We start from the raw sequence: 11,934 nt of genomic DNA on the forward strand, positions 1-11,934 counted from the left end.
AGATAACAGCAGTCAGTATGTAGTACTCTGTGTGTAGTACTTTGTGTGTAGTACCTGTGTAGTACCCCGGGGGCAGTACTTCATCCTGTTTGTAGTTCTGCTCTCCAACCAGCTGTCTCAGAGCCTCGGCCACCAGACCTTTATAACTGACAGGACACAAGCGGATCAGAACCAGTTTCAACTGGACTGGTACAGCACCGTCACTCACCTGAAGAACCAGTTCAAACAAAACAGAACAGGCTCATAATAATGCAGAATGAGTCAGAGACAGAGTTTCACAGAGTTTATGAAGTGTCTCCAACTCAACAACTCACTAAACTGACACATTTGTTAAGGGAGTCTGGGGACTTTCTCCACGGGGACAAAGAAGTAGCCTATATTGTTACTGTTTAGTGTCTTTGTAACATGTGACATGTTTAGATCAATAACATGTTTCTTCTTTCATAAATGGAGTGTAAATGGTGAAATCAGTGTAAACAGTGTGTTCAAACAGCTGATCAATGTTGGCAGGTAAGACTTTAGCACTTTAGACACAGAAGCAGACAGGCTGGTACAGACATGCTGCCACAAACTGACACTTTTTACAAGGAGACAAACAACTTCAGCTGAAAGATTTAATGCTGGATTTACAACAAGGACACAATGAGTTACAATCTGTCACACACACAGTTTCACTACGTTATAAAGTTTGTTTTAACTCAACAACTCTTAAAATCCCAAATTTCTTTAAGAGAGTCTGGTGACTACCTGTACTTGCGATTGACCTCATCAGCAGTAAGGGCGTGGTCAAACATCAGGACCTTGTGGGTGTCTTGCAGTCTTGGTCCGGTGTAGTCGCGGTACTCTAGTTCCACCGCAGCATCGAGAAGAGAGAGGTACCGCCGGACAATGAGAGCGTATGGACTGTCTGTGGACAAAATAACAGAAACAAAATATTTCCTGCAGCCTTTGATAAAACCTGCGCTCTGTACTGGTGGAGCTGTGTTCACGTACTGGTAACGTTGCTGATGAAAGCAGAGGAAAAGACACGGTGCAGCACCAGCCCCGGGAAATGTCCCAGCTGGAACAGAGACATGAGGATGTTGACAGTAGCAAGTGGCGAACTGAGTGCCTTCAGCTCCACCACCTCCTCCAACCGAGAGAAGAACTGCTGCTCGTTGGAGGGACGGTAACTCATCCTGCTGAACGGGAACACCAGCTTCTGGATTACCTGAGGACCCACACACAGACTCAGACACCTGCAGAGTCCTGTACACACACATAGAAAACCACAAGAGCACCTGTCGACCCACACCTTACTGTCCAGGTACTCGGCCTTCTTCACCAGGAAGTCTGCAATGGTGTCAAGCAGCCGTGTCTCTCTGAGGCGATGGCGAGCGATGTATTTGGCGATAAGAGCCATCGTGTACGGAGTGATGCTGTCTACTTTCTTTGGCAGCTCCTCTGTCAGAGAGCAGGTCACATGATCAGCTGGTCACACAATAAGCACACCTGTGATTAATCCTGTGTGTCATGTGATCAGACTGTACCTGCCAGGCTGCTGATGAACCTCTCCTGTCTGTTCTGGTAGAACAGGTGAGAACTGAAGATCAGCTCCAGACTCTTGTTGCTTGCCTCTCGAGCACACGCCGCCAACATCTCATCCAGCAGCGCCATTTCCTGGTCACGAACACCACTGACACTCGCCAGGGTATGTTTGACCAGACGAAGGATCTTCCTGAGAGACGATGAAGACACAGAGGTCGTAAATATGCAGAAACAAACCTGGATTAATGAGTTTCACTCTTATAAACCAACAAGGGTGGGGCTCTGCTTTCTGTGTGTGTTAGACTGAGGGTGGGGCTCTGCTCTGCTCTGTGTGTTAGACTGAGAGCGGGGCTCTGCTCTGTGTGTGTGTTAGACTGAGAGCGGGGCTCTGCTCTGTGTGTGTGTTAGACTGAGAGCGGGGCTCTGCTCTGCTCTGTGTGTTAGACTGAGGGTGGGGCTCTGCTCTGTGTGTTAGACTGAGAGCGGGGCTCTGCTCTGTGTGTTAGACTGAGAGCGGGGCTCTGCTCTGTGTGTTAGACTGAGAGCGGGGCTCTGCTCTGTGTGTTAGACTGAGAGCGGGTCTCTGTTCTGTGTGTGTGTTAAACTGAAGGCGGGGCTCTGCTCTGTGTGTGTGTTAGACTGAGGGTGGGGCTCTGCTCTGTGTGTGTGTTAGACTGAGAGCGGGGCTCTGCTCTGCTCTGTGTGTTAGACTGAGAGCGGGGCTCTGCTCTGTGTGTGTGTTAGACTGAGGGCGGGGCTCTGCTCTGTGTGTTAGACTGAGAGCGGGGCTCTGCTCTGTGTGTGTGTTAGACTGAGAGCGGGGCTCTGCTCTGCTCTGTGTGTTAGACTGAGGGTGGGGCTCTGCTCTGTGTGTGTGTTAGACTGAGAGCGGGGCTCTGCTCTGTGTGTGTGTTAAACTGAGAGCGGGGCTCTGCTCTGTGTGTGTGTTAGACTGAGGGTGGGGCTCTGCTCTGTGTGTGTGTTAGACTGAGGGTGGGGCTCTGCTCTGTGTGTGTGTTAGACTGAGGGCGGGGCTCTGCTCTGTGTGTTAGACTGAGGGTGGGGCTCTGCTCTGTGTGTGTGTTAGACTGAGAGCGGGGCTCTGCTCTGTGTGTGTGTTAGACTGAGGGTGGGGCTCTGCTCTGTGTGTGTGTTAGACTGAGAGCGGGGCTCTGCTCTGTGTGTGTGTGTGTGTTTGACTGACGACAAGACTGTGCTGCACACACACACACACACACACACAAATAAATACTAAACACAGACCCTAAATACTTTTTACACACCTGTTGGCGAGCAGCTGTTCAGGGTTTGAAGGTGTGTTGTTACTGTTGGTGGTGGCAGCATTAGTGCCCCCTGCAGCTGCAGCAGCTTCCAGTGGCTGCAGTGAGCGCCACTTCAGTCTGTAGTATGACAGAAGCAGAAAGAGTGTCTGAGGGTGGCGCTCTCTCTCCAGGTTCTTCTCCAGGCCCGCCAGGCAGGCCTCGGTCAAAGGGTGTTGACTGCCCGGGTGGAGCTTCATGCTGGAGCTGAACACCATGGACACATCCTTCTGGTTAAACTGGTTCAGTCTGGACTGAGACTCCGCCTCTAGCACCTGTACCACCTGAGAGTCACTGGCAAGACCTGCGGAGAGCAGACGCATCAGCACACCTGAGACCTGAACACCTGAGACCACTACACAACATCTCATACATTTCTGATGACATCACGATAACTCACCAAGTGCAGCCACGGCGTACAGACAGTTGACAATGCTGAAGTTGTCGAACTTGGCGCAGTCGTTGACAATGGCGTTACAGAGCGTCTGAAAGTCTTGATGCTCCAGAATCTGACGTGCGTCTCCGCCTTCTGCTGCTGCGGCTGCTGCTCCTCCTCCTCCCACGGGGTCCATGTCCGTGTCTCCTCCTCCTCCTCGTGGTGGGCACGTGGCCTGTAGCAGCTGCCCGATCTTCTGCAGGGCGACGGGGTAGTGGTTGTGGGAGATCTTGGCGGGGTTCTGGGTTACCCAGCGCAGCACCTCGTCAGGACGTCGTGAGCGCTCTATCAGCCGCTTCATAGTGAAGAACGTGTCATAGCTCATCTTCTCGTGGATGAAGTTCCACGTCTTCTTTTTGCTGTTGGTGGCAGACGCCCCTCCGGTTGCTGTCCCACCTCCATACACGTGGAAGTGGGAGTGGTGCTGGTAGTGTGGGGGCAGCGGCGGCGGGGCCAGGTGGGTGGGCTGTGGGTGGGGGTGAGGGTGAGGGTGAGGGTGGGGGTGGTAGTGGTGGTGGTAGTGTGCTCCTCGATGGGTGTCAGGGCGGCCCTGGTACAAGGGGTAAGTGGTGGGAGGTGGGGCTGGCTGAGGGTGGTGGGGGTGAGGCGGCTCGAGCATGGCGAGCCCCGCCCTCCGCCCCTGTTTGACCCCACCTCCTCCACCACCACCTCCTCCTCCTGCAGTACTGTAGAGGCGGGTGGCGTACATGGCAACAGAGCAAGCAATGGGGCAGGAGGGGCAGGGAGGGCGGCGTGGAGCTTGGCTCAGGAGGCGCCACCCAGTGGAAAAACACAGCATCTTCCAACAGCTAGGACACCTGGAGGAGACAACATGACGCTCCTGCAGTAGAAAAGGAGAAGTTTATTGAGCCACTTCAAGAAGCAAACAAAATCACTCTTTCTCCTGCTTCAGGACAACAACAACAAAATCAACACCAACAACGCAAAGAGATTCAGAGATGTATATCCAGCTCCCCGTCCTCCCCCACAGAGCACAAAACTTCCCCAACAGCTCATATGTTTGAAAACCTGCAGAGTCTCCATCATTTTATAGTAGGCATGCTCCACCGGCAGTTGGGCCTTCAGCAGTCGGGCCTTCAGCAGTCCTCTCGAAACCAACACCAGCTCCACACTGCCCACTGTTTGAGCTTGGTTTCTACGGGTCAGCCAGATGGCCAACTTTGCAGAGCCAGATATGAAGTTCAACAGTGTGTGGACAGACTTCTTCTTCACACAGTATTTTGAGCCAAAAATAAACAAATAAAAGAAAAAAAACTCTCCAAGACCCCGAAACCAGGTTTTTAACAACTCAAACAAAATGTCCAGATGAGGACACGGAACAAATAAATGGTCTCAGTCTGTATCTGTTTATAGCTATTGCACCGTGCACAATCCTCCACTGGAGGTCTGCTGTCCACTTTTCAACAGGCAGCTTGTACATGGACCACCAGCTGCCTTTCAGGGAAACGTCTGGGCCAAAGAACTCAGTCCACCTCGACTCCTCCATCCCTGCCAGAGATGGCACATTTAGGGTTTTGATGCTGATGTGATGAAGTGCTTTTTTCCCCACAGCCTGAAACTTGTCCAGGTGAGGAGTTTCAAACGACAGCAGCTGAGGTTCCACAAACAACCACACGTCTCAGTCTGCAGTGTCGCGCTTGATCTTAAACATCTGCCAAGCCCGCAGAACCGAGGTGTAGAAAGGAAACAATCCTCTTAGGTCCATGTTCTCGGGTTGTAGGAGGAACAGGTGTGTGTCGTATTCCAGCCGCCAGCTCTTCTCAGCAGCCAACGTGTCGCACCAGCTTGGGAAACAGCTGTAAAGTTTTGGTGCTCTTCTGAGTCTGAAAGAGGCGATCTTAGACTGGATGCTGATTAGTCCCTGTCCCCCTTCAGCCACAGGTAGGTAGAGGGCAGCTGCATGGATCCAGTGTTTGCCGGACCAGAAAAAGTCCAGGATGGCTCTTTGAATGTCCTCTATCAGGCCTCTCGGTGGTGTCAGTGCTTTTAGTTTGTGCCAGAGGGTCGAGGCAACCAAATTACTGGCAACTAGAACTCTTCCACTGTATGACAGCTGGGGTAGCAACCATTTCTATTTAGACAACCGAGCACACACTTTCTCCTTCACTCGCTCCCAATTCTTTTTTCTGGAAGCCGTCTGTGCCCAGAACAACGCCTTCAGTCCCTCTTTCCCAATTCAAGTCCTCCAGGCAGACCTGGCAATGAGAGGCCACTGAGTCGATCTCTCAGTCTGCACAGCAAGGGTTCGATGGCTAAGCTGTGTAGCTGAGCTGAGATAGGACAACCCTGTCTGATCCTGTGCTTTACAGGCTGATTTGCTGACTCAGCTCACCTTCAACATACACTGTGCATCCCTGTACAACAAATTCACCCAGGCCAAAAAACCATCACCAATACCAAACACCTTGCAAAAAACAAATAAGAGTGATCCACCGTGTTGAACACTTTCTCCTGGTCCAAAGAGACAATACCAATTAGGGCTGTCACTTTTCCAAAAAATCAAGTTCGAACAAACTTGAAATGACACGCAATGTATTTGAATGTATTTGGAGAACTGAAGTTTCAACGTTTGCCACAAACCCTGAAAGTGTTGGCAAAATGTGGTGTCCTGCAGGAACCTGTTGTTAAAGAGCCAGTAGGACTTAGCCCTTTCGCCTGGTGAGATGTTTAAAAGTAAAATAACAAAATCGTGGTCAGTGAAACCAACTGGGTTTATGTGGCAGTGAATTAGTCTGGAGCTTAGGTTTGTACATCCTGTCCAGTCGTGCAGCACTGATCGTGCTGTTACTGACCCTCACCCATGTGTACTGTCTGGACTGTGGATGTCTTACCCTCCATGTGTCTTAACAGATCCAGATGAGCAATTATGTTATTGAGGCTTTGAGCTGACTGAGGATGAGGTTCCTCACTCATCCTGTCTACAGTGAAATCACTGATGATGAGCTGATCCTGCTGGGAGTTTCTCAGCTCATTTTTCATCAGGTTGAAGAAACTGTGTGTGTTCTTTCTGCAGAACACATTGTGCATTTCTGATACAATGAGCAGACGGCCCTTCACCACTTCAGTGGAGGATAAAACTGTTGCACTAGCTGTTGTTCCAAACAAGACAGCTACTCCTGCACTGAAGTTAGTGCCATGACTGAGGACACATGGGCGCTGCCACCATAAGCTCCAGTCTACTTTGTCTGCTGGATTTGAATGTGTCTCCCGCAGGAACAACACGTCAGTATTTTTTAAACTGGAAACTTCAGATATCAGAGCCTCTTTTGTCTGTCTCTTCCCCCGTTGATGTTTAGAGAGCCTATTTTAAGACTCTGCATGAAGAGGTTTGAAAAAAGAAACAGACAGGAGCTATCAGAGACCAGTGAAAAGAGAAACCCAGCATGTGATGCATGATTCTGTGTTACTTTCTGGTCCTTCTTCTGACCGTTTTGCCTTTTGTTCCTTTCCTCAAAGTTGTTCGATGTTTTTTGAGGCAAAAGCATTTCTTTTCTTCCAAAAGGTCAAAATCAACTAATCTTTTCAGGACATCAACGGATCTGATGAATGTATCAGTGTCACTGAAGTAATCACTAGCCCCAGTCACACTGTCGTTGCATGCAGGGGTCCTTCGCCAATTCTCTGCATCCTCCTCTGTGTGAAAGTTTCAGATACAGCGAGGGATGAAATTTCGCTCAGGTGCTGATCCACCTCTGGAGGTAGTATCAGGACCGTAATATTGGCGAATTGAACCAGTGTGAACGGATAATCTGGCTGCACTTACCAAGGGCGTGTTGATCGTACAGTCTGATTACTAAGCAGGTCCTTCATTCAACTAAATAAAGAGAAATTTCACACAAAGCAACGTTACATGACCAAACAAAACTCCATCCTCCTGTCTGTCCTCCTGCCCGTCCTACCGACTCTTCATCACATTTCTGCCCGAAAAACAGCGTCTGTCACTTTAACTCACCGAGTATTTGTGATGAAAATGAATCATCCTGACGGTCTGCCCTCCGGACAGAGACTTAAGTGAACTTTCCCCCAGAAAACAGCCTCCGTCCTCGCAGTGACAGAGTCAAACAGCGTCCAGTTTAAAAAACATAACGTTGTCACATTCCAGGATGTTTGGTGGGTCAGGATCTCAATCTGAGGATTTTCCCCAGATTGAGATGTCCCGAACAGGTTTTTTTTTTACCCTGATCCCGATCAAGATCAAAGTCCTTCAGTATCTGCCGATACCGAGTCCTGATCGGATATTTAGCCTTAACTAATATTTTCCTGGATAATACAGCTGCATTAAGAAAAAAAGTCCCTGCATCCAAGCTGTTCATTAATAGGTTTTTATTTTGTTGAAACAAAGTCTATACTTTCATACGGCTCTGTCTTATTCTGCATATGCTATTCCAACACTGTCCTCCACCTTCCTGGTGTTAGCAGGTGAGTGTGTGACGCTGCACTGTGACAGCAGACCCTCGTTACAGCAGCTGAAGTGTGAGAGACGCAGCCCACGCTTGGTGCCTCCATATCATCCACTGCTTTTACATATTCCTTACGCTGCCATGTAAAATGACGTGGACGCGTTGCTCGTCTACTTCACAGCGTTCAGCATCTCCTCGACTGTCTGTTTTACATGCTCTGCTGTATGAGACCCACCAAACTAGTGCTCATACGGCACGCTGTAACTCCAGAGTGGAGTGAGTGTGATGCTGAGATGGTAGGACACACCGAGGATTCAATAACTCCAGAAAACCCTGATCCTGTACTGCGGAGATGAGCTGGTTATCCAGAGCGATGAATTCAATTACCTTCTCCATAATATTTGTGGCCATGTTGCCGTCTCAAGATAAATTCTCTTTCCTTTTGAAAGTATCTACGAGTGTTTGCTGCTTCGGTGTCTTTGCCTGTACTCTCGAGTGAACTCGTTGTATTCTTTGAGTTTTTGTTTTGTATATGCTGTATCAAATGAGTAGTATTAAATGCAGCTCCGTGAAAGGGTTGTATTGCAGATGTTACATGTCGCCGTTGGACTGCTTTCGCTTTCTAATTTAAGTTATTTCCACACTGCAGACATTTTATCCACGTTTGCCAGAGTAATGTTATGTGCGCATGTGCGTTCTGCCACAAGTTGTACTCTGGAAAAAAGAAAAAAAAAATCGGCTTTGGGTCCATGTTCAAAATTGCCAATTCCGATCAGTAGAAAAATGCCCATATCGGCCCCGATCCCAATCCTACAGATCGGATCTGGACATTCCTAATTATAACAGCATCCGTGTGATTATAAACTGTCTGACAACATGTTTTCAACACCTTGTCGTCATCGAGTTGCAGCGCCGGCTTTCTGTGTGAATTACACAGCGGTTCGTCTGTAAGGCGGAGCTGCTTCGCTCTGTGCGAATCACAGTCGGCAGAGAATTGGCGAACCAATGCTGCGGAGACAATGTGGAGACGCTGTGTAAAAAGGGCTACTCACTGCGACAGACTTTTTTTAAGGTTTCATCCAGACACTGATTCACTTCTTCCACAGAGTAGAGATCTGTGGTCTTAGTGTAAATTTCACCTACAGAGATGGTATCTGACTCAGAGTCATACTTAATATCCTCAGCTCTCCCTGACACCTGGCTGCTGAACACACCCAGTCCTTCTGTGAGTGACTTGATGCTTCTTCCTCAGCCTGTTGTACCTGAGCTTCAGCAGCTGCACGCTTAGAGCTGCTCAGGTTTTCTGCAGCCACATCAGCCTGCTGCCTCTCAGGCTGCCTCTCTTCCTCTCTGTCTACTTCATTATTTTCAGACAGGGCACCAGTAGCTCCGGCCACGCCCACAACACCGTCGTCAGCACTGGCTTTGGGTACGCTGGGTCGGACCACAGCGCTGCCAGCCGTAACACCGTGCGTAGCACTGCCACCGGCCATGGGCCCAGTACCGCCACCACTGGCAACAGCGGCAGCAAGTCAGGCATGGAGCTGAGAGCAGGACACCTGCAAATCTCTGACATACACTCCACTTTGCACCAGCTGATGAACAAGAGGCTCGTCTTTAACGAACGCAACCACTGCTTTGTTCATCTGCAATGCAAAGCAAGGTTTGTTGTGTCCCACCTGCTCACCAGCAGCCAAGAGAACCCTCATCCATTCTAACCCTACTACCCGGCGGGACTATCCTCACTCCCTGCCGGATAGATGGATGTGGCATCTCGGCGGACGCCGTCCCTCCCAAAATCAACACCAACAACACAAAGAGAGATTCAGATATGTATATCCAGCTCCCCGTCCTCCCCGACAGAGCACAAAACTTCCCCAACAGCTCATATGTTTGAAAGCCTGCAGAGTCTCCATCATTTTATAGTAGGTATGCTCCACCCGCAGTCGGGCCTTCAGCAGTCCTCTCAAAACCAACACCGGCTCCACACTGCCCACTGTTTGAGCTTGGTTTCTGCGGGTCAGCCAGATGGCCAACTTTGCAGAGCACGATATAAACTGTGTGTGGACAGACTTCTTCTTCACACAGTATTTTGAACCAAAAATAAACAAATAAAAGAAAAAAACTCTCCAAGACCCCGAAAACCAGGTTTTTAACAACTCAACAGTCAGATGATCAGGTCCTTCACTCATCAAATAAAAGAGAAATGTCCCATAAAACAACGTTACATGACCAAACAACAGTAACTGTCTTTGGCAACTTATGAGGAAAAAATACTGCAGTTATATGTGGAGGAGTGTCTGTCCTCCTGTCTGTCCTACCGACTCTTCATCACATTTCTGCCTGAGAAACAGCGTCTGTCACCGGCAAAAAACTTTAACTCACTGAGTGTTTGTGTTGTTGTAGTTACTGTTGCCACAGTGACAGAGTCAGACAGCGTCCAGTTTACTGATGGAGATAATCTAATTATGTAAATTAAAGTGAACATCGTCACTTTGTCACTTTCCAGGGTGTTTGGTGGGTCAGGATCTCAATCACTACACATTATAACAGCATCAATATGATTATAAACTGTCAGAGGGTTCATGTTCAGATTTACATTTACATTACATTTTGTTGGAAACACACAGACGTCATCATCATGATGTCACCGTCACACCAATTTGAATCTGCAGCCTCAGTGTGAATGGGCTAGTGTCACACATCAGCAATTAGACGGGTCCACTGGGACACACACGGCTGCTGGGTTTACTGTTTTACTGGTATATTGGTTAACTGGTTTAAGTGGTGAACACTCTGATGTCAGATGTGACTGAAGGCCCAGCCTCACTGTGAGGTAACCTGTATTTAGTTTAAATGACGTCAGAATCAGAAGTGATCAGCTGCTCACCTGTTCACCAGTCAGCTGCACTCAGCTCAGGCCCACATGCTAACGTTAGCATCCAGCCGGCTAGTTGGCCGGTTCACCCTTCTGCTGGGGTGTCAGCGCCGTCACAGACACGTCACTACACAAGTCAACACCATGTGATGACGTCATAACTCATTTGACGTTCCTGACGTGTTTTTTTCAGGCTGTCAGAGCAGCTGATAGGCGAAAGTTAGCCGGGCTGTTAGCAGCCATGTCGGCTAATTCAATCAAACGGTTTAATGACATAAAGCTAACTGAGGTTACACACTACATAGGTAAACTACATTACAACATGCTAGCTGAGACTACAAGTTCAACTGCTTTCAACTGTAAACTGAGCTAACCTAAACTAGCTATCAGCCAGCTGATCTGTTAGCATGTTAGCATCCGTCTGTCCTTAACCCGGTTATTAGCCGGGTATTTAGCCCGGTTGTATCCCGGGTTAGGTGAGCTATCTGAGGCTGACAGCGGCGCTGTGTTTACCTCATAGCTCAGAAACACCTGCAGCTCCGCTCCGCTGAGAAACCTGATGCCGCAGACGGTGCGGGTTCACCGGGGAAACAGTCAGCGGTCAGCCGTCTCATTCCTCCACACAGCCCGCAGACGCCATCCTCATCTACCCGGCATGCATCTCGAGGAGAGGGGAACAGATCAACAGCGCCCCCTGTCTGCTACACCACACACCTGTAACCATCACATCAACACGACCTGATCAGGACTGCAGATCAATAATATCTTAATAACTGACCAGGAACTAAATAAATGTGTGTGTGTGTGTGTGTGTGTGTGTGTGTGTGTGTGTGTGTGTGTGTGTGTGTGTGAACTCATACTCTTCTGTGTAGGTCCTCAGCAGCAGGATGAGCCTCCTGCTCCTCTTCCTCCTGTTTCCACTCACTTCCAGAACAAACACACACACTATGCAGATCAGGTTGTTCTGGATCATGTCATGCTTTTGTCCACTGAGACAGCAGAACTAAGAAGAATGAAAGCTCCTGTAGAAGTAGTGATAGCACCATATGAACAAACTGCAGATGATCAGTGTTGTAGGTAAAAGTATCCTGTGTGACAGTAACCAGGGCTGTCACAGTGCAGACCCTCAGCCCAGGCTCAGAGCTGACCTGGGATCAGCTAAGTGGATCAGCCTGGACCGGCTGTGAAAAGCCCTTTAACTTCCATAAAGTAAATGTTGCTGTTTCACTGATGTCAGATAAATGTATTGGAGTTAAAGGTGCAATAATCCCCTCTGAGGTGTGACAGAGTAGAAGAACATAATTTTATGGTTTAAATGTTCATATTTTTAAAAATATATTTTGTTTTTATCAT

The 11,934-nt window shown here is 48.8% G+C and overlaps 1 protein-coding gene across 2 annotated transcripts in view; it reads right to left on the reverse strand.

The window, feature by feature from the left end:
• The window catches only part of fastk (Fas-activated serine/threonine kinase), a 28,323-nt gene extending 17,069 nt beyond the window's left edge, over nucleotides 1-11,254 (reverse strand). For both annotated transcript variants that reach the window (XM_030403080.1, XM_030403079.1), the window contains exons 1-8: nucleotides 11,095-11,254; nucleotides 3,247-4,123; nucleotides 2,811-3,150; nucleotides 1,530-1,717; nucleotides 1,295-1,443; nucleotides 994-1,210; nucleotides 748-907; nucleotides 55-146 (exon numbers count right to left, since the gene is read on the reverse strand). In XM_030403080.1, the coding sequence (XP_030258940.1) occupies nucleotides 55-146; nucleotides 748-907; nucleotides 994-1,210; nucleotides 1,295-1,443; nucleotides 1,530-1,717; nucleotides 2,811-3,150; nucleotides 3,247-4,081 (1,981 nt within the window). In that variant the 5' untranslated portion in view covers nucleotides 4,082-4,123; nucleotides 11,095-11,254. The remainder of the gene's footprint in view (nucleotides 1-54; nucleotides 147-747; nucleotides 908-993; nucleotides 1,211-1,294; nucleotides 1,444-1,529; nucleotides 1,718-2,810; nucleotides 3,151-3,246; nucleotides 4,124-11,094) is intronic.
• Between the last annotated feature and the right edge of the window lie 680 nt (nucleotides 11,255-11,934).

This window comes from Sparus aurata, chromosome 21 (genome assembly GCF_900880675.1).
Source record: "Sparus aurata chromosome 21, fSpaAur1.1, whole genome shotgun sequence".
In the NCBI taxonomy this organism is placed as follows: Eukaryota; Metazoa; Chordata; class Actinopteri; order Spariformes; family Sparidae; genus Sparus; species Sparus aurata.